The 22,550-nt window shown below is 49.7% G+C and overlaps 1 protein-coding gene and 1 long non-coding RNA gene across 4 annotated transcripts in view; one reads left to right on the top strand and one right to left on the bottom strand.

Annotated features, from left to right (window-relative positions):
* LOC142248955 (uncharacterized) overlaps window positions 1–22,550 on the top strand; it is a 447,867-nt gene that overhangs the window by 181,004 nt on the left and 244,313 nt on the right. The gene's annotated exons all lie outside the window — the stretch shown is intronic.
* The window catches only part of LOC142249340 (uncharacterized), a 91,738-nt gene that overhangs the window by 31,062 nt on the left and 38,126 nt on the right, over window positions 1–22,550 (bottom strand). The window contains exon 3 of the mRNA XM_075320966.1: window positions 2,062–2,134. Within this exon, the coding sequence (XP_075177081.1) occupies window positions 2,062–2,134 (73 nt within the window). The remainder of the gene's footprint in view (window positions 1–2,061; window positions 2,135–22,550) is intronic.

Genomic DNA, 22,550 nt, shown 5'->3' with positions numbered 1-22,550 from the left:
GTAATACACACAGGGATGTCACAGTACAGGGATAATACACACAGGGATGTCACAGTACGGAGATAACATGAAGTGATGTCACAGTGCAGGGGTAATACACACAGTGATGTCACAGTACAGAGATAACATGCAGTGATGTCCCAGTACAGGGATAACATGCAGTGATGTCACAGTACAGGGATATTGCACACAGTGATGTCACAGTACAGGGATAGACACACAGCGATGTACACAGGTGTAACATGCAGTGATGTCACAGTACAGGGATAACATGCAGTGATGTCACAGTACAGGGGTAACATGAAGTGCTGTCACAGTACAGGGATAACATGCAGTGATGTCCCAGTACAGGGATAACATGCAGTGATGTCACAGTACAGGGATATTGCACACAGTGATGTCACAGTACAGGGATAGACACACAGCGATGTACACAGGTGTAACATGCAGTGCTGTCACAGTACAGGGATAACATGCAGTGATGTCACAGTACAGGGGTAACATGCAGTGCTGTCACAGTACAGGGATAACATGCAGTGATGTCCCAGTACAGGGATAACATGCAGTGATGTCACAGTACAGGGATATTGCACACAGTGATGTCACAGTACAGGGATAGACACACAGCGATGTACACAGGTGTAACATGCAGTGCTGTCACAGTACAGGGATAACATGCAGTGATGTCACAGTACAGGGATAACATGCAGTGCTGTCACAGTACAGGGATAACATGCAGTGATGTCACAGTACAGGGATAACATGCAGTGATGTCACAGTACAGGGATAGACACACAGCGATGTACACAGGTGTAACATGCAGTGATGTCACAGTACAGGGATAACATGCAGTGATGTCACAGTACAGGGGTAACATGCAGTGCTGTCACAGTACAGGGGTAACATGCAGTGATGTCACAGTACAGGGGTAACATGCAGTGCTGTCACAGTACAGGGGTAACATGCAGTGCTGTCACAGTACAGGGGTAACATGCAGTGCTGTCACAGTACAGGGGTAACATGCAGTGATGTCACAGTACAGGGGTAACATGTAGTCACAGTACTGGGGTAACATGCAGTGATGTCACAGTATGGAGGTAGTGAACACAGTGATGTCACAGTGCAGGGATAATACACACAGGGATGGCACAGCACAGGGCAGTTTCTGTAGTGTTACAGGCAGACATTTGTACATTGTAATGCTCACCTGCTCCTGTGCTGTGAGAGATGTTAGTGGCTCCCCTCCATGCTGCACTTCCTGTGGGTCTGGCTGTGTTCAGATCCTGTCCTCTGCTTCTCTCTGTGTGCTCTGTGTTTGCTGTGCTGATTCTACTCTTTCTGCCTTGTTGCTCTCTTTTCTCTGCTCTCTGCTCATTATGCTCTCTGCTCCTGCTCTGTGTTTGTCATCTTTCAATCTCCAGCGCTGTCCTGAACAAGCTCCTCCCCCTCTCCTGATTGGCTGTCCGCCTCCTGGCATCTCTCACAGAGGCCACAGGGTGTGCAGTGTCTGCATATCGATGTTGCAGCAGCCTGCAGCTATTTGAACAGTGCGGGCCCCCAGTGGCTATAATCAGCTGCTTGGTGACCTCCCCGGGGAAGCCCGCTGGTGCTGGGAAGTATGAAAGTGAAACACACACACAGCGGGCAGCCGGGGCTGGGCCCCCTTCACGTCAGGGGCCCCATGGCCGTGGTGTGGTCTTCCTCTATTGACGGTACACCACTGGCATTAGCTATATGATGTAAATTATTACCCACATATCATCTACATTAATATCAGCCTATTTATGCCACTGTAAAGTGGTGTGGGGCGTTAGTTTTGGGTGAGGGATTGACGAAGGACGCTAGGAACACAAGACACATGATGCGTGAAATGCCTCGTCCTGGCTGGGTGTGTAGACCGAGAACCCGTGTAGACCGCATACTGCCGCTGATGTCGGCTGGCCAGGACAAGATGATGACTCGCACTCACAAGGATACCAACGGTCCACTGTAAACAACAATTCTTTATTGTACGGATAGTTTTCAGCCAAAATTTCACACTCCAGATAGCGAGCATATTACTTCCAGCGTGTTACACTTTTGCAAAGCATTATTATCAGAGTAGGAGGAGAAAGAGGGGTTAATCCCGCGCAATCTGCCAAATAAGATGTAGAAATGTTGATAAATGAATCAATCTTTTATTCTATAGGTCTACGCGTTTCGAGTTGTAAAAACCTCTTCCTCAGGACCAGAATATCAACAAATTATTGATATTCTGGTCCTGAGGAAGAGGTTTTTACACCTCGAAACGCGTAGACCTATTGAATAAAAGATTGATTATTCCATAGATTGATTGATTATTCCCCCGTCAGTTGTGCGTCACGGGCAAATTGCTGCCCGTGGCGCACAATATAGCTAGTCCCCGTCACACATACTTACCTGCCTAGCGACATCGCTGTGGCCGGTGAACCTCCTCCTTTCTAAGGGGGCGGTTCGTGCTGCGTCACAGCGACTTCACACGGCAGCCGTCCAATAGAAGCGGAGGGGCAGAGAGCAGCCGAAAGAAAGACACGCCCACCTCGTTGCCGGAGGACACAGGTACGCTGTTGTTCCTCGTTCCTGGGGTGTCACACGTAGCGATGTGTGCTGCCTCAGGAACGACAACAACCTGCGTCCTGCAACAGCAACGATATTTGGGATTAGAACGACGTGTCAATGATCAACGATTAGGTGAGTAATTTTGATCGTTAGCGGTCGTTTGTACGTTTCACGCGCAACAATGTCACTAACGAGGCCGGATGTGCGTCACGAATTCCATGACCCCAACGACATCTCGTTAGCGATGTCGTTGCGTGTAAAGCCCCCTATACTATTGTCGACTAATATTGGTGTAATTGGATAGAAATGGAAAGATGTCTTTACACATAAAGCCTTTTGTTTATTTTCAAAGAGATTTCTTTAAAGAGATTGTCCACTAATGTGTTAGGGACATGAGTTTGTGCTACATATTTATCAGTATTCCCAGTTATTCTCCTTTGTGGAGTGCAGCCTTTCTCACAGATCACTCTCCTTTGTCTCTTTTCAATTGCCACTGATGGAGGAGCATGAGACTATATTTGGCCATCATCTGTTTTATCCATTGGAGGTTTATGGACAGGTGTGGTTGTGGGGCCCCGAGGTGCGGTGTCGGTGCAGCTGTGCATTACCTTCAGGGACTCCACGCGGCTGGATCTTGTCACAGGTAGGAAATCCTCTATTTTGATTGTCGTGACGCCACTCTCAGAATTGCGGTCAGTGGAGACCGCCACTGCAGGTTAGGGGTGCCTGGGGCCGATAGTGGGTGCAGTCAGGTGTAATAGCCTCCTGAGAGTGAGGCATGCCCCAGGGCCCCGTGTAGGTGTGTGGAACTACAAGTCGCAGAATGACTCACACGCACAAGCAGGATGTCTTTCAGGGGTTTTACTCACTGATGGTGGCAGGGTGAGTAACCCGGGCGTAGCTGGGATGAACCAGGCTGGAACTAGGTGTCCTTCAGGCTGACTGATGAGGGTGGCTACCGACTCGCCTTCCTTAGCCCTTTGTGTTTTGGGGTAACCCCTGCTTGAAGCCCTGCTGGGGTCGCCCAGGGAAGTTGCTGGTGCCTCTCTCCCCTTCCTTTTGGCCCGTTTGCTTGTAGCCTGGACCAGATCACTCCGGCTGCTTGCCTCCTGTGAGCTATGGGCCCTCACTTTGCTACGTGGCTGCGGACTCTGTGGTGTTGTCTTGGGGGTGTAAAGTGCCCCCTCATGCAGGTTTGGCAAAGGACAGGTGGATCTATCCCTGCACTGGGACCTGCTACCCGTTTGGGCCTGGTATCTCCCTGACAGTCTCCTTACTCTCCACTCCGTTGCTCTCTCTTTAGTCGTGGGTGGATTTCGGGCAGCACTACCAGGTGACCGTTCTCCCCCGTCGGTAGTCACTGCGCGTACGTTGTCAGAATTGTGTAGAGCTACAGGGTCTGCTTCTGCTCTCCCTGAACTTCACCACTCAACTGTCTTCGGCTCACTCCTCACTCCTGTTCCCGCCTACGTCACCTAGCAACCAGGCTCTCTACCACACCCCTTGAGTGGAGATGGAGGCCTCGCCCCCTCCTGGGATCCCCAGGGGTCCTCCCAAAGGTACATGTGTGAGACCTGATCACTATGCGCCTGTGTAGTCACACCTCGGTCAGCCTTCTGGATTACCTGTTTTGTACTGTCCCCAGCATGGGTGCAGTACTCAGTGGTGCCTGACCAGGTCAGGGGCGCCACATTCCCCCTTAGTTATCACCAGCACGTCCTCGGGCTGCAAGACAACATTTTAAAATGCATAAAACATTAAAACATTGTAAAACATTTTAAAACCACCAGGTACCATACATCACCACCCTCCACCCACAAGTCCGTTAACCCACCCAAAACCCTCTCAGGAGGCAGGTCACCGGTTTCTTTTGGTAACCAGGTCTGGGCCATCCGTTTCCCCAGACCTTTCCTCCAATCTGCCTCTCCCGTTGGCCGCGCCTTCAGCCACTTCTGGCAGGATGTAGAGGCGGCTTTCATGGTCTGGTGGTTTCAGGGTATACCTGGCCTGGTGGAGCCGCGCCTTCAGCCTCTTCTAGCAGGATGTAGAGGCGGCCTCCACAGTTGGTGCCGACCAGGTACCCTCTTTGTGGTGGAGAGCCAGGCCCCATAAACAGGCGTGCTCCCTGGTAGTGGTTGTACCTCTGGGGTAACTATTTACACTGCGAGAGTTTGTGGCTATAGCCAGTTCATAGCCTTAAGGTTCATGGGTTAAAGTGCAAAAAGAGGTTTCTCACATTAGTTCATGTGGGCACATTTCTTGAACTTGTAAACGTTGCAAAACTTGTCAAAACTTGTAACTTCTGTACTTTACTTGCTTTACACAGATTCCTCCTCACCAGGGCTTGGGCCTGTAGGGCTGTGGCACCTGTTGCTTTCTCCATCTCTGTCATCATCTGTAGTGGTCTCATCAATGGGTTCTTTATCTTTTCTTTCCTCTTCTTCTGTATCTGTTTCTTTTTCTCCTTCTTTATCTTGTAGTGTTGAGACAGCAGGGTTTCTGTAGGGATTTCTGGGGCATGGTGTGACATCTAGTGCGTACCATCCGCGTTCTCCTTGGTGTTTGGTGAATTCTACCGGGTCTCCTATCTGTAGGTTTCTTCCTGGATGTCCTCTAGGTAAATGTGCTCTTACATCCCTTCTGTTCACAAAAATGCCCTCCTTTACACCAGGTGCTACTATAAAGCCATATCCAGACCTTAGACTGAAGTCTTCTACAACTCCTCGACAAAGTGGGCCTCTGACCTGGGATTTGGCTCTTCTCAAGGACCGCTTTTCCTCTAAGTCTCTGGCCGTGACCTCGTCCTTCTCCTCTGGAGACTGCTGTGCAGGTGGATCCCTTGTCCTGCTACGGCGCCGTGTCCTGCGGGCTGGGTCCTGCCTGACTGCCACCTCACCGCTTGCAGGCTCCCAGGTGATGTATTTGGACAGATCTTCTTCAGCGGAGGAGGTCGGGCCCTCTTCATCCCAGCGGGAGTACGGCAGCATCTCTGGCTCTTGGACTGGTGCTGCATCCACTGCTGATGGCTCTGGGGTCAGCTCCTCAGCTTCCTGGCCTCCCCTCCCCCTTAGTTCTTCTGGGCACTCCTCTTGTGGCAGCGCCAGGGATGGATTTTCATCAGCAGGCCAGGGCGGTGGACTCTTTGGCGTGGATGTTGCAGGAGTCTTCCTGTGGGTGTGCGGGGGGAGCAGATACCGGTCCACCATCTCCTTTGGGAAGTGGGCCTCCAGATCAGCCTTCAGCTTCCAGTATTCGGGGTCCTCCCCCAGCATGGACTTCCCAGCAGGGACTTCCTTGGGCTGGGGAGTGATGTCTGCTCTGGCCTTGCAGGTCGGGGTAGATAATTGTACAGTCTTGTCTTGGCGGGCTGAGCCTGGCGTGGCAGTGGCCTGGACTTGGCGGGCCGAGCAGGGCATCGCTGCGGCGGCCTGGATTGGCGTCGCTGCAGGGACCGGATCTTGTCGGGCCGGGCATGGCATCGCTGCGGCGGCCTGGATTGGCGTCGCAGCTGCGATGGGATCTATGCAGGCCGGTTCTTGGCGGGCCGGGCTGGGCATCGCTGCAGCGGTCTGGGCTTGGCGGACCGCACCTGACTTGGCGGCGGCCTGGGTCAGCGCCGCCGCGCCGGGCATCTCTCCAGGGACCGCAGGCATGGCAGCAGGGGTCGGGGCACTCGCGCTGGCAGGGGCAACACAGGACTCACCCATCGGTAGCATCATCGGGGCCTGAGTCGTCGCCGCTCGGTCTGGCACCCGTCGTGCGGTTCCCCTCTCGTAGGCCTGAACCGCCGCAGCCATCTCCTGCAGCTCCGCACGTCCCTCTCGGATCTGCTGCACGATCCTCGCTTCCAGTCGATTACTGAACTGGGCAAGCTCCCAGGACCACCAGGCAGCGGAACCCGGCTCTGGGCTCCTATCTTCAGACGCCATCTTCACCACGTCGTCGCTGCTCTGCAGATCATTTCTCAGCAGCAGGCCTCCGACTCTTCCTTGCAGCCTCAGTGCCAGTTCCTTCACTGCCTTGAACTCTTCTCCCAACAGCAGGCTTATCAGTCTCTGCTCTGCCTTTTCCAGCAGCAGGCTTCTGGCTCCCTTTCCTTCCCGACGTCCCTGAACGCCTCCGCTCTCATCACTTGCGAGACCAGGACTCTTCAGGGTATCTCTGGGCAGCCACACCTCTTCGTGGGCGGTAACTTCTCCCAGCGCGGGCTGCTGTTGTTTTTCAGCGCGCTTTTCATGGTGGCAATATGGCGGCGCTTCCAATTTTTCAAGCGGACCGCCCAGGCACATGGTCACCTGTCTGAACAGGTCTAGTCCTTATCCTGTTCGTGACGCCAGATATGTGGGGCCCCGAGGTGCGGTGTCGGTGCAGCTGTGCATTACCTTCAGGGACTCCACGCGGCTGGATCTTGTCACAGGTAGGAAATCCTCTATTTTGATTGTCGTGACGCCACTCTCAGAATTGCGGTCAGTGGAGACCGCCACTGCAGGTTAGGGGTGCCTGGGGCCGATAGTGGGTGCAGTCAGGTGTAATAGCCTCCTGAGAGTGAGGCATGCCCCAGGGCCCCGTGTAGGTGTGTGGAACTACAAGTCGCAGAATGACTCACACGCACAAGCAGGATGTCTTTCAGGGGTTTTACTCACTGATGGTGGCAGGGTGAGTAACCCGGGCGTAGCTGGGATGAACCAGGCTGGAACCAGGTGTCCTTCAGGCTGACTGATGAGGGTGGCTACCGACTCGCCTTCCTTAGCCCTTTGTGTTTTGGGGTAACCCCTGCTTGAAGCCCTGCTGGGGTCGCCCAGGGAAGTTGCTGGTGCCTCTCTCCCCTTCCTTTTGGCCCGTTTGCTTGTAGCCTGGACCAGATCACTCCGGCTGCTTGCCTCCTGTGAGCTATGGGCCCTCACTTTGCTACGTGGCTGCGGACTCTGTGGTGTTGTCTTGGGGGTGTAAAGTGCCCCCTCATGCAGGTTTGGCAAAGGACAGGTGGATCTATCCCTGCACTGGGACCTGCTACCCGTTTGGGCCTGGTATCTCCCTGACAGTCTCCTTACTCTCCACTCCGTTGCTCTCTCTTTAGTCGTGGGTGGATTTCGGGCAGCACTACCAGGTGACCGTTCTCCCCCGTCGGTAGTCACTGCGCGTACGTTGTCAGAATTGTGTAGAGCTACAGGGTCTGCTTCTGCTCTCCCTGAACTTCACCACTCAACTGTCTTCGGCTCACTCCTCACTCCTGTTCCCGCCTACGTCACCTAGCAACCAGGCTCTCTACCACACCCCTTGAGTGGAGATGGAGGCCTCGCCCCTCCTGGGATCCCCAGGGGTCCTCCCAAAGGTACATGTGTGAGACCTGATCACTATGCGCCTGTGTAGTCACACCTCGGTCAGCCTTCTGGATTACCTGTTTTGTACTGTCCCCAGCATGGGTGCAGTACTCAGTGGTGCCTGACCAGGTCAGGGGCGCCACATGGTCACATGCTTCTCCATCAAATGCCATGCTTAGAACAATAGCGCTGTGCACCTGGTGAGAGGGGTTGTACGCAGGCAGCACTTTACAAAAAAGGAAACTGGTGCTCAAACTGTAATACCCCCAAATCACATTCCTATCACATTTGTTAAAAGTAGTCAACCCTTTTAAGCTGCCCCAAATAGTGGCCATCAACTCCTTCTCCTGCGTTTATTACTACTTCAGTCATTTATATATTTTTGTTGGTTGCTTTGGGTGTTGCCATGGTAAAATCTATAGAGTAACCTCTCTGGGCAAGGACCTCATGTCACATGACCTTTACTATTATGAATGAGTGGAGGATATGTGACAGGAAGAACATACGCAAAAGTCTGTTAACTCCATGTCAACCCCAGAGCAAACATAACTTCACCATTATATGGAGGCTAGAAGAGGGCGAGAAACTCAAAAAGGTGTGTTTTAATAAATTACATTTCTAATTAACAATCACAGTAATTTACATGTTTCATTTCTCATTTACTGTACATTGATTTTAGTGGTGGCATTAAAAGAAGATCAGAGACAGGTGTCTCAAAAAACAGCAACCACAGATCCTGCAGCATGTGATCAGTATTAGTTAGGCTGTGTGCGCACATTGCATAATTTAATGCGTTGACGCTGCGTATTGCACTGCAGCATAAACGCATGCGTCCTGCGTCCCCAGCACAATCTATGAAGATTTTGCGTAATCCATCCGCACATTGCATTTGAGAGCGCAGCGATTTGCATGCTGAAATATTGATCCAAATCGCTGCGCTCAAAAAAGCAACATGTCACTTATTTGGTGCACTTTGGATGCTGCTCCCACTCTGTCAATGGGAGCAGAAGCAACCGGAGCGCATAAAATCTGCATCTATTCTGCAGACACACTGCAACCATTACGCAGTGTTTCTGCAGCGATTTGAAGCGCACATGTGCTGTCAAATTGCTGCATAATATGTGTCACGTCAGTACGCAACATGTACGCATAGCCTAACAGAGACTTGTCTGAAGATGTCTCAGTAACTATAGCTGCAACTTCCCAATGTAAAATCTGTAATAGGCCCTCACCTACCATATGCCATTTATAATGGCATATTGTAAACCTCACGGGATCCAAAGCCCTGATATAACGACTATTGCTACATGTTCAATGTTACAAGTTCATTTTCATATTAAAGGGAATCTGCCATCAGGTTTTTGCTAACTCATCTCAGAGCAGCATGATGTAGGCAAAGAGATTCTGAATCCAATGATGTATCACTTAGTTTACTTGGTGCAGCTGTTCTGACACAATCAGAATTGTTAAATTTATTAAAGCTCAGAAAGCTGCCCCTGCCCACACCAGGCTCTCTATATACAATGTCTGTAGACAGTGAGCTACTAATCACAGCAAGAGGTGTGCTGGACTAGCTGACCTAGTCCAGCAATGATAATTACCTGAAGTTAAAACAAACATTGCAGATAACAGCACACAGTGTGAAAAGAGATGCATATCGCTGAACCCTGTGTCTCAGCCCTTACCTGCAGTTTTCAGATTACATACCAAAAACTTGCTAACATATTGCATTTAAATGGGTGAGATATAAAATGGGATATTATCACAGGGCCATCAGTAGAGGGACTTTTGCCACTGTGGAAGATGCCTAATTAGCCAGACTGGCCACGTTATATACAGTACATAGTTCACTATAGATTACAATCAGAAAAACTTTCTCAAGCTTTATGACTGATCCTACTTTCTGATACATTATTAATCTATATATTAGACTTGCTTTAACAGGAATTGTAATATCTCAGTCTTGTATTGTGGTGCTAATGAGAACTTGTCATGTCAAAACACACTATTTACATGCAGATATAGGGTTAATTTGAAGGTAAATGGCGGCCTGAGTGCCTTACTGGAAGAGTAGTTAATGACGGCTGTAATTACTGTCTGCACCTCCTCAATGACTGGCAGCGAGCTGATGAAAACTTTGTTTTCTCCCTGCTCCTGTAAATCGGATATACAGGATTTAAATGGTATTTTGCTGCAGATTATCCTCATATCTGCAGGTAAATTGTGTTTCTGGAGGTGACAGATTTCCATTAACAGTATAATATTGTTTTATTTTGAGAGCAGCAATCTTGGCTAAGTGCTGCTGTACTAGAACAGTTCCAGAAAGTTACTTTACTGCAGAAAAATATGAAATCTCATTCACAAAAAGGAGAGAGTGCAAAAAATGGAGATGCTGGAGACAAGAAAGTGCAAATAGGGTCTTACCCAAATATATATTTCCAAATAAAACCAGGAGAGGCTCATCTCATAGGGTTGTGAAAGTCACAACCCCTATAACAGCATAAATGGCTGCAGCAGGCCCACGTGGAATCAGCAAACAATAGGAGGAAGAATGGAGTAAAATCTGCGCTGCCTTTCATTGTCAGTGTGGATTGTACCTATTTCTTCCTCCCATTGTTTGTTGTTTGATGGGAGAGATTAGCAGACAAGCTCAAAGATATGTATATAGTACAGTGTCTGCTATTGACAATGCTGTGATTATTAGGTGTAGATTATATTATAAGTCATCCTATAGTGCGGGATCATAAAAACCAATAGGCTGATTCTGATTATACTTTTTTGAAAATTTATTGAGCTTAATGTTTAAAAAAATTGTGACGGAGAAACCCAACAATGGTTGCAGGTTTCACGACTTTTGTAATTTTTGAAAGGATGGGTGTTGTGAAAATTTCTCTTCCAATATCTGTGTCCTCTGCAAAGATTTTCTGTCTTACCTGCTAGGAGCAGCCCGAGCGTGGCGAGCATCTTCCACTTCATTCTGAGATCAGAGTCTCAGACCTTTCCCTTCTGTGTGCCCAGTATCTGTCCAAGCATAATTGGGAAATTCAGTACATTTTAGTACTACTACTCACATAATCACAACCTAAATATTTCCATATAAAAAAAAGTTCCTTTTGACCCATGGTGTTCATATTTTTTCATACTTTATTTATTATAAAAATAATTGTTTAAAAAAAATGACAGATAAAAATGATCAGAAAACAAATGACAGATAAAAATGATAAGAAAACAAATGATGATAAAAATGATAAAAAAACAAATGATAAGAAAACAGTTATCACAACATTGACTTTAATAGTGATGTTTATTCATTAATATGATCCTGAATTTAAACACATTGAAGTTTCTCTAAAATCACAATCAATCTTATAAAATGTATTTATAAAAAACGTATTATTATTATTATACATAGCTAGATAGCGGTAGATAGATAGATAGATAGATAGATAGATAGATATAGAAGGATGGACCTATAGATAGATAGATAATAAATATTCATGCAAAATGACAAAGCTGTTACACAGTTGTGAAATCGTGTTCCACATAGCTCCATTCATTATAGTGGATGAACTTGTTTATCTGAAGGTTACAAGATCACCCACTTCTAAATTTAAAAATAGAAATAGATATGTCTGATATATCTATTAGATAGACAGATAAATACACTGAACAAAAATATAAACACAACACGTTAGTTTTTGTTCTCTTTTTTGCATGAGCTGAACTCTATGATCTAAGACTTTTTCTATGGACACAAATGGCCTTTGTCTCTCAAATATTGTTCACTATTTTTCTAAATCTGTGTTAGGCCTCTTTCACATGTCCTTCTCTCCGGCACGTGTTTTGTCCCTTTCCCCAGTACCGGAGACACGGGCACACGTAGACCCATTAAAATCAATGGGTCTGCGCTCACGTGCGTATTCTGCCATGGACCGTGTGTACGTGTGGAGTATACGTGTGTCCGTGTGCTCCACACGTCAACATGTCCATTTTTCTCCGGCATCACGGGTGTCACACGGAACACAAACGGACCACACAGAGGTGTTCCGTGTGACACGCGCCGGAGAAAACACGTGTTTGAGAAAATAAAAAAAAAACTTTATTCACCTTCTCCTGCCCTCCTGTTTCTGCCGCTGCTGTCACTTGCTTCCGACCACCGCTCATTATGCTCATTGAATATTCTCTTCACTGCGGCCGGAAGCTGCAGCAGCGGGGAGTCGGCAGGACCGGAGACCGAAGATCAGCACCACAGACAGCGACGCCAGGGACAGGTGAGTAGAAAGTTCCCGTTCTACGTGTGTTTTTTGACGGATAACACACGGAGAACACACGTAGGCCATAAACACGGCTCACGGAGGGCAAAACGCTCCTCCAAGATCGTTTGAGACCCGCCATCCGAAACGCCGCTGCAGTAATCAGTTTGTATAACCAAAGAATTTCTGCACAAACTGTTAGAAAGTGTCTCAGAGAAGCTCATCTGCTGCTCGTCGTCTTCATCGGGGTCTCCACCTGACTGCAGTTTCTTGTCGTTGTAACCGTCTTGAGTGGGTATAAGCTCACATTCAGTGGTGTCTGGCACATTGGAAAAGGTGTTCTCTTCACCGATGAATCCCAGTTTTCACTGTTTGGGGCAGATGGCAGACTGGCAAATTGTGGTCACACCAGGTATTGCACATTTTAGAGTGGCCATTTTTTGGGGCCAGCCTAAGGCACGCCTGTGCAATAATCATGCTGTCTAATCAGCGTATTTGTCACGCTCCCCGGGTCCTCGGCTCCCCTTCCCGGGTCCTCTGTTCCGCTCCCCGAGTCCTCAGCCCCGCTCCCCGGCTCACCTGCCACGCTCCCCGCTCTCCAGCCTCCGGTGCCCGTCCTTCCCAGGTCCCCTGGTCTCCGATCCCGGCGCCCGACGGCTTCCCAGGCCCTGGCCGGCTCCCCTGCGTCCTCCTCTCAGCTTCCTTCCCTGGCTTCTGGCACCCGGGCCGCGCGCATGCGCATTAGGGCGCGCGCGCGGTCACTGACCCTTTCTTAAAGGGCCAGCGTCCATTAACAGGAAATGAGGCCAAACAGGTACAGGGTATAAAGGGGTTTATTGTCCAAGGGGGCGGGGCCTGATCTTCGTGTTTCCTAAGCTAGGAGTCAGGTCTCCTGGTGTCTCTGTGCATATACTCACCTATCTCTCTTGTAGAGCCGTGCCTGCCTCGCCATCCAGTCCTGCCGTATCCTGAACCCCGAACGCTGTCCATCTGCCATCCTGACAGTCCGCACCATCTCGGATCCCTGCGGTGACCCGTCATCTCGCTCCAAAGGTTCCGGACCCCGCCTGACATCATCTCGGCTTCCGAACCTGAGCTGCGTCACCCGGACTACCACCCTTGACTCCGTGGTCCCAGGGACTTCTCCGCTATACTCGTGTGCACGGACTGTTCTGCTGTTTATAGTGTTCCAGCTACCGGACTCTTTACTACCATCTAGGAGTTCGGCCCAGTGGATCCACCTCCTGGGTCTGCCCGTCCACCTGGCCGTGACAGTAAGATCAGGCCATGGATCCCGCTGCAGCACTAGCAGCCGTACAGGAGGAACTCCAACGCCAGCGTGAGACTCAGACCCGCATGCTGCAATTCATGTCTTCTGTGGACGCCCGCCTGAACACGCTACAAGCGGCAGTCACGTCTTCAGCATCGCGGGCTTCCACTAGTCAATCCACGGATCCAGCTCCTGTGGCGACTTCTTCAGATACCACCAGACTTCGGTTGGCTTCACCACCCCGGTACGCCGGAGACCCCAAGACCTGCAGGGGATTCTTAAACCAATGCTCCCTCCATTTCACGCAGCTGCCGCATTTGTTTGCCTCCGACCAAGCCAAGGTCGCCTTCATCATGTCCCATCTAGAGGGTGAGGCACTGGCGTGGATGAACCCCTTGTGGGAGAAGGGGGATCCTGTGACCACGAACATCCAGGACTTCCTGCAGGCATTCCGTGGTACCTTTGATGAGCCCAGACGCGCCTCCGCGTCTGCTTCGTCTCTTCTCCGGTTACGTCAGGGGACTCTGACGGTGGGTCAATACGCGATCCGGTTTCGCACCCTGGCCTCAGAACTCGGGTGGAACAACGAGGCCCTAACCGCCGCCTTCTGGGAAGGACTCTCAGGGCGAATTAAAGACGAGCTGGCGGGTCGTGACGTACCGACCACCCTGGATGCCCTGATTGCCCTAGCGACTCGAGTGGACATTCGCTTTCAGGAGCGATCCAAGGAAGTGTCCCGTGAGAGACGTCCGGTACGGCATTCCTCTCCTCCGCAGAAACCCTCCGTACTTCAGTCATCGACAGCTGGGGCTCCCGTCCACGAGCCCATGCAGATCGACCGAGTGCGTCAGTCTGAACAACGTCGAGCAGAGCGGCTCGCCAAGGGTCTCTGCTTTTACTGCGGTGAGGGCACACACCTGCTACGCTCCTGTCCAGAGAGGCCGGGAAACTCCAAAGCCTAGGGTTGGTAGGAGAGGCCACCCTAGGTGCTGGGACTCTCTCTGACCCGGTTACATGGACAGTGCAAGTGACAACGGGAGAGACGCGGTTCACGGCTGATGCCTACCTCGATTCCGGGGCAGCAGGCAATTTCATCCAGCAGGCCACGGTGGACAAGTACCGGGTGCCTGTTATTCCACTCGACAAGCCCCTAGTGATTGCCTCGGTGGATGGGAGACCCCTCTCTGACACCATCTCCTGGATCACCAGGCCGGTCGAACTGCGTATCGGTGCCCTTCACACCGAGAACATCGCTTTCTACGTCCTCCCACACATGTCCCACCAGATCCTGCTGGGACTTCCATGGTTGCGGACACACGAACCATCAGTTAGCTGGGGCACTGGCGAAATCACCCGATGGGGCTCTTCGTGTCATGAGAGGTGCCTAAAGTCCATACAACCCATCCGACGACCTCCGGTTCCAGAGAACCTACCGGGGCTGCCCTCGGCCTATTGGTCCTTTGCAGATGTCTTTGATAAAAAGGAATCCGAGGTACTGCCGCCACATCGTCCATACGATTGTGCCATCGATCTGCTCCCAGGAACAACACCACCACGAGGACGGATATATCCTTTATCTCCAGCCGAAACAAGGGCCATGTCTGCTTACATCTCAGAGAGCCTGGCAAGGGGGTTCATTCGGAGATCCTCCTCTCCTGCTGGAGCAGGTTTCTTCTTTGTCAAGAAGAAAGAGGGCGACTTACGCCCATGCATAGACTACCGGGGTTTGAATCAAATCACCGTAAAAAACAAGTACCCTCTGCCGCTGATTCCCGAATTGTTTGACCGGCTTAGAGGAGCTCGTGTGTTCACCAAGCTGGATCTTCGGGGTGCTTACAATCTGGTACGCATCCGCTCTGGTGACGAATGGAAAACCGCGTTCAATACGCGCGATGGACATTATGAATACTGCGTGATGCCCTTCGGCCTGTGTAACGCTCCTGCCGTCTTTCAAGAACTGGTGAACGACGTGTTCCGGGACCTTCTCTACATCTGTGTGGTGGTGTATCTAGATGACATCCTTGTCTTCTCTCCGGACCTCCAAACCCACAGAGAAAACGTACAGCTGGTTCTACAAAGACTGAGAGAGAATCGTCTGTACGCAAAGCATGAGAAGTGTGTCTTTGAGCAGTCTTCTCTCCCCTTTCTGGGGTACATCATCTCTGATACTGGACTGCAGATGGATCCCAAGAAGGTCTCCGCCATTCTCAACTGGCCTCCTCCTTCTGGACTGAAGGCAATCCAACGCTTCCTGGGATTCGCCAACTACTACCGCCAGTTTATCCCTCACTTCTCTGCCTTGACTGCTCCTCTCTCCGCTTTGACTAAGAAGGAGGCTAATCCAAAGGACTGGTCACCTGCGGCTGACGCCGCGTTTGGCTCTCTGAAGCGGGCTTTTGCTTCCTCTCCTGTACTTCACCGTCCGGAGTTAAACCGCCAGTTCACCTTGGAGGTGGATGCCTCCTCCTCAGGAGCCGGAGCAGTGCTCATGCAAAAGTCCTCCTCCGGGAAGATGGTGACTTGCGGATTCTTCTCCAAGGGCTTCTCAGCGCCTGAACGCAACTACACCATCGGTGACCGAGAGCTCTTGGCAGTCAAACTGGCTTTGGAGGAATGGCGCTACCTCCTGGAAGGTGCAGTGTACCCCGTGATTATTTACACGGACCACAAGAACTTGGAATACCTACGGTCCGCTCAGCGTCTGAACCCACGGCAAGCCAGGTGGTCCCTATTCTTTGCCAGGTTTGATTTCCAGCTTCACTTCCGACCCGCGGACAAGAATGTACGCGCTGATGCCTTGTCCAGGTCTTTCATGCCCATGGAGCAGGAGGAAGAGACTACCCAACCCATCATTTGTCCTAGTAAAATCATTCCGGTGGCCCCTGTCACCCTGGCCCAGATACCGCCCGGGAAGACCTATGTCTCCGAGGTAGACAGGAAAAAAGTGTTACACTGGGGTCATGCCTCGAAAACAGCCGGTCATGCTGGTCAGAAAAAGACATGGGGTGCGATTGTACGTCATTATTGGTGGCCATCCCTTCGCACGGACGTCGCTGCTTTTGTATCCGCCTGTTCCTCTTGTGCCAGGAACAAGACGCCCAAACACCTCCCATATGGCCGTCTTCTGCCTCTGCCGATACCCTCAGTTCCGTGGCAACACATAGCAATGGACTTTATTACGGACTTGCCATTGTCCTCCGGACACACAGTCATATGGGTCGTGGTGGACCGGTTCTCTAAAATGGCTCATTTCGTCCCTATGGCTGGACTGCCCTCTGCTCAGGAACTCGCGGACGCCTATATACAACACATCTTCCGCTTGCATGGCTTTCCATTACACATCGTATCCGACAGAGGAACTCAGTTCACCTCCCGCTTCTGGAGGGCTCTCTGTAAACATCTGGGAGTGACTCTGGACTTTTCATCTGCATACCATCCTCAGTCTAATGGCCAGGTAGAGAGGGTCAATCAAATCTTGACCTCTTTCTTACGTCACTATGTTAACGCCCATCACGACGACTGGTCCGCTCTTCTTCCTTGGGCTGAATTCTCCCACAACCACCACATCAGTGAGTCGTCCTCCAGCTCTCCCTTCCATGTCGTTTACGGACTTCAGCCTTCCATCCCATTGCCTGTATCCCCTTCTTCGGATGTCCCTGCTGCAGATACAGTAGCCCGTGACTTTGCAACCATTTGGGACTCTGTCAAAGCGTCCCTTGGGCGTGCTTCCCTGCGGATGAAAAGACACGCAGACAAGAAACGTCTGGACCCTCCGTGTTTCTCTCCTGGAGATCTCGTCTGGCTTGCTTCCCAGTACGTCCGCCTGAAGATACCATCATACAAGCTGGGTCCTCGCTACATTGGGCCGTTTAAAGTCCTCAACAAGATCAATGAGGTCTCCTACAAACTACAGCTCCCGGCCACGATGAGGATACCCAACTCATTCCACGTCTCCCTGCTCAAGCCGGTTGTCCTTGGTCCCTTCTCCGCTGCTGCCAGTCCGGCTCCTCCACCTATTGCCGATGACGACATCTATGCGGTAAGGGATATCGTGGCCATGAAGACCGTACGAGGTCGACAGTTCTTCCTGGTGGACTGGGAAGGGTATGGTCCTGAGGATAGGTCCTGGGAGCCCAGGGAGAACGTAGGCACTCCTCTGATCCGTGCCTTCATGTCCCGGTTGCGGGGAGGGGGGCGTGGGGGGGGGGGTACTGTCACACTCCCCGGGTCCTCGGCTCCCCTTCCCGGGTCCTCTGTTCCGCTCCCCGAGTCCTCAGCCCCGCTCCCCGGCTCACCTGCCACGCTCCCCGCTCTCCAGCCTCCGGTGCCCGTCCTTCCCAGGTCCCCTGGTCTCCGATCCCGGCGCCCGACGGCTTCCCAGGCCCTGGCCGGCTCCCCTGCGTCCTCCTCTCAGCTTCCTTCCCTGGCTTCTGGCACCCGGGCCGCGCGCATGCGCATTAGGGCGCGCGCGCGGTCACTGACCCTTTCTTAAAGGGCCAGCGTCCATTAACAGGAAATGAGGCCAAACAGGTACAGGGTATAAAGGGGTTTATTGTCCAAGGGGGCAGGGCCTGATCTTCGTGTTTCCTAAGCTAGGAGTCAGGTCTCCTGGTGTCTCTGTGCATATACTCACCTATCTCTCTTGTAGAGCCGTGCCTGCCTCGCCATCCAGTCCTGCCGTATCCTGAACCCCGAACGCTGTCCATCTGCCATCCTGACAGTCCGCACCATCTCGGATCCCTGCGGTGACCCGTCATCTCGCTCCAAAGGTTCCGGACCCCGCCTGACATCATCTCGGCTTCCGAACCTGAGCTGCGTCACCCGGACTACCACCCTTGACTCCGTGGTCCCAGGGACTTCTCCGCTATACTCGTGTGCACGGACTGTTCTGCTGTTTATAGTGTTCCAGCTACCGGACTCTTTACTACCATCTAGGAGTTCGGCCCAGTGGATCCACCTCCTGGGTCTGCCCGTCCACCTGGCCGTGACAGTATTGATATTCCCCACCTGTGACTTGGATAGATTAAAAGACCTTTTCTGTACATAAAAAAGTCTTAGATCTTTGAGTTCAGCTCATGAGAAATGGGAGCAAAAACAAAAGTGTTGACTTTATATTTTTGTTCAGTATAAATAAATTCACAGAAAAAGAGGATTAGGAAAGTCTAGTCACTTATGTGAATACATTATATTACTTATGCTGTACTAATCCTGAGTTACATCCTGTATTATTATTAGTATTACAGAGCTGCACTCACTATTCTGCTGGTGGAGTCACTGTGTAAATAAATACATTACTTATCCTGTACTAATCCTGAGTTATATCCTGTATTATACTCCAGAGCTGCACTCACTATTCTGCTGGTGCAGTCACTGTGTACATACATTACATTTCTTATCCTGTACTGATCCTGAGTTACATCCTGTATTATACTCCAGAGCTGCACTCACTATTCTGCTGGTGCAGTCACTGTGTACATACATTACATTATTTATCCTGTACTGATCCTGAGTTATATCCAGTATTTTACTCCCTACAACTCTTTCAGCATTTCCTGCTTGTTCAGTGTTAGAATGATATAATAAAGAGTAACTCCCCTTTGCAGTGTATGAGGTCTGCTAAGTAGATAGGCTATTTATCCATACACTTGGTGACTGTAAACAATAACAAATAGCAAAGATGTGACTTTAGCTTTGGGATATAATCTAGACTTTTAGAACGGAAATGTTTTTTTGACGGGACATACATTTTCTTAACATACTTTAACTGCATAGGATTTATTATTTGCCTTACCCCTATTTATTTAATATAAATTACAAAGCCTCCTAATAGCCCAAATTATTTACCCCCAAACATTTTTACAAACACAATGGATCTTTGACTTTGGATATGGAAATTTTATTTCCTATCTTGTCTAAGACACTGTAGCTGGAGCTTTTAGTAAAATAACTTGGAATGAACAAAACATTTTCAAGGAATGAATGAATGAATAAAATGTTACATTCTCACCTGAGTGTTTACAATCCCTGTATTATCCTCCCGGCTGATAAAGGTAAGTGTGAGGCCTGGATAGTGGCAATGGCTTAAATAAAGGAGGCAGTGCCAACCAGTGACATGAGTCAGGTACCTGCACAAAATATCATCCCCTTTCCCTGCTCATACCTGACACTGGGATGCAGGGATAGAAGGACAGCTCAATTATCATAATTATCATCATTCAAAAATGTAATTCAAGTATGTGAGGAATGAGAGAAAGAGGCGACAATCCCAGGCGGGGCATCAGCTTGTGTCATAGGACCAGCAAATGTTACACTTATCTGAGTGCAACCTGGAGGAAAGTAGAGGGCAGCCCTGTGAGGAGCTAGGTGACTGAGGTTATTGGCAGATCAGTGATGGGGATGAATGGGACAACATATGTAACAACAGAGAAAGTTCCATGTTACAGTATAATGAGAACCTGTCACATTGTAACAGAGGTGTTTACTGCCATAGTGCACAAGAGGGACCATCATTCAACCATAAGAGTTATATTGCATGTGTCACTGCACCTCTATTATGAAGATGGTGGTGGGATAGTCCTGACTGAAATCTTGCTATCTATTTATATAGTTAGGTCCAGAAATATTTGGTTAGTGACACAAGTTTTGGCATTTTAGCTGTTTATCAAAACATATTCAAGACACAGTTACATAATCACTATGGGCTTAAAGTGTCGACTCAAGTCTGAGGCTCCATGCCGAAATATGTAGGATCAAGCTGAGTACCTGTGTTCCCTTGCTACTTCTATGGATTTAGAGGACTACAATAATTTTTTTTTTTATCTTATTCTACCGAGCTGCTGGAGATCCTTTCTTCTATTTTTAAAGTGTCAATTCTCAGCTTTAATTTGAGGGTATTCACATCCTAATTGAAGTAAAGGTTTGGGAATTTCAGCTCTTTAATATGTAGCTGCCTTTTTTTCAATAGACCATAAGTATTTGGACAATTATCTCAAAAGGTCTTTAATGGGTTGCATGGGTTATGTCCTTGTTAATCCATCATCAATTAAGCAGGTAAAAGGTCTGGAGCTGATTCCAGGTGCGTCATTTGCATTTGGAAGCTGTTGCTGTGAATCCACAATATGCGGTGAAAGGAGCGCTCAATGAAAGAGAAACAGATCCTTAGGCTGAAAAATAGAAGAAATCCAACAGAGAGATAGTATCAGTGTTCCAGAATTTCCAGTTTGCTTCCGAAGGATCTTGCCCTTTGTTAACATGGAGTTTTCTATTCTGTTGCCCTACTTCCTGTTCATCTGTTTAAAAGCCCGCCCCTAAGCTTAGTCTAGTTGCTTGAGTATACTGCTTCCTGTCTACTCCTGCCCCGCTGCTCTCATTTCCTGGTTGTTATTTTGGATCCTGGTGAATCACCTGACACCGGCCCTGGACTCCACCTGGTCTCATCGAGCTGTGCCCTCGCTGGTCCCGGACTCTGTCTGCCACTTCTGGTTGGCGCTTGTGCCCGGTCCCTTCCGGTACCATCAAGGACGAGTTAGCTCGTGTCGAATCCCCACGGGATTTTGAACAGTTTCTCCGACACTGTGTGTGTATCGATACCCACTTGACGGAACGCAGACAGGAAAAATTGGCAGCTGTAAACCGGGTAACCAACTTTGCTTTTCCTTCTAGGGAACCTGCTAACAAGACGCGATGGGAGGCCGAGTATGTTCCTATGCAAGTGGACTCTTTGCAAAGGCGAGAGACCAACGAATGTCATGAACATCGGCTCCGTGAGCGTTTGTGTTTCTATTGTGGTCAATCGGACCATTTTCTGATTGACTGTCCAAAACGTCCTAATTGCCCAAATAAGGTACTGGCAGCAGTGACAGAGTGTGACAACACGGACGCAGAGTCCGACGTCTCTGAAGCAAGTATACACCTGGATGCGGTATTTCCCTCGACATTGATGTCAACTTCACCTAAGGGCCTGAAAGGGAAATACACCCATTGCTCGCTTCCCATTCAGATTCGGTGGGGGACACAGTTAATTCCTACATCTGCTATGATAGACTCTGGGGCAGGGGGAAATTTCATGGACTGTTCTTTTGCCAGGAAACACGGTATCCAGACTCAACAAAGATCCTCACCGGTTACCATGGAGACGGTAGACGGTTCTCCATTAGTTTCCAGACCAGTTGATCGGGAGACAGTACCCCTTGAATGTGTGATGAAACCAGGTCAGCAGGAGACCCTTGTTTTCATTGATTTCTTCTCCCCATTTTCCGATAATTTTAGGAATTCCTTGGCTGCAGTCTACAAATCCAGTCATCGATTGGGAGACTAAAGAAATATCCTTCCCACCCCAGAATGGTCCGACCATTAGTCCAACAGTACCGGCTCCAGTAACACAGAACGTGGAGGGCACTGTACAGGTACCTGTTCTACCCCCGGTTTATAAGGAATTTGCAGATATAAGCGACAAAAAAAAAGCAGATCGGCTTCCCCCGCATAGACCGTATGATTGTCCCATAGAGTTACTCCCAGGGGCAGAAATCCCATTTGGTCATGTCTACCCGTTGGCGGCCCCAGAGTTACAATCACTGAAAGAATATATCGATGAAAAGCTAGCCAAGGGATTTATTCGACCTTCTACCTCACCAGCGGGGGCACCCATCTTTTTCGTGAAGAAGAAAGAGGGGACTCTGCGACTTTATATAGACTACCGGGAACTTAATAAGATAACCATCCGGAACCGGTATCCGTTGCCGTTGATTCCCGAACTATTGGATAGAGTACGACAGGCCAAAATATTTACTAAATTGGATCTCCGTGGGGCATATAATCTACTCTGCATACGTCCCGGGGACGAGTGGAAGACAGCGTTCAGATGTCGTATGGACATTATGAGTAGCTAGTGATGCCCTTCGGACTCTGTAACGCTCCTGCGACTTTCCAACACCTAGTCAATGATATTTTTAGGGATATATTGGACCAGTTCATGGTGATTTACCTGGATGATATCTTGTTCTTTTCTGATTCCCTACAGGAACACCAGGAGCACGTCAAGACAGTACTTGCCCGTCTGAGGGATAACCACCTGTATATTAAACTGGAGAAGTGCGAATTCCATTGCTCAAAGATTAAATTCTTGGGATA

This window comes from Anomaloglossus baeobatrachus, chromosome 8 (assembly GCF_048569485.1).
Source record: "Anomaloglossus baeobatrachus isolate aAnoBae1 chromosome 8, aAnoBae1.hap1, whole genome shotgun sequence".
NCBI lineage: Eukaryota > Metazoa > Chordata > Amphibia > Anura > Aromobatidae > Anomaloglossus > Anomaloglossus baeobatrachus.
This window is presented reverse-complemented; position numbering and strand designations above follow the sequence as displayed.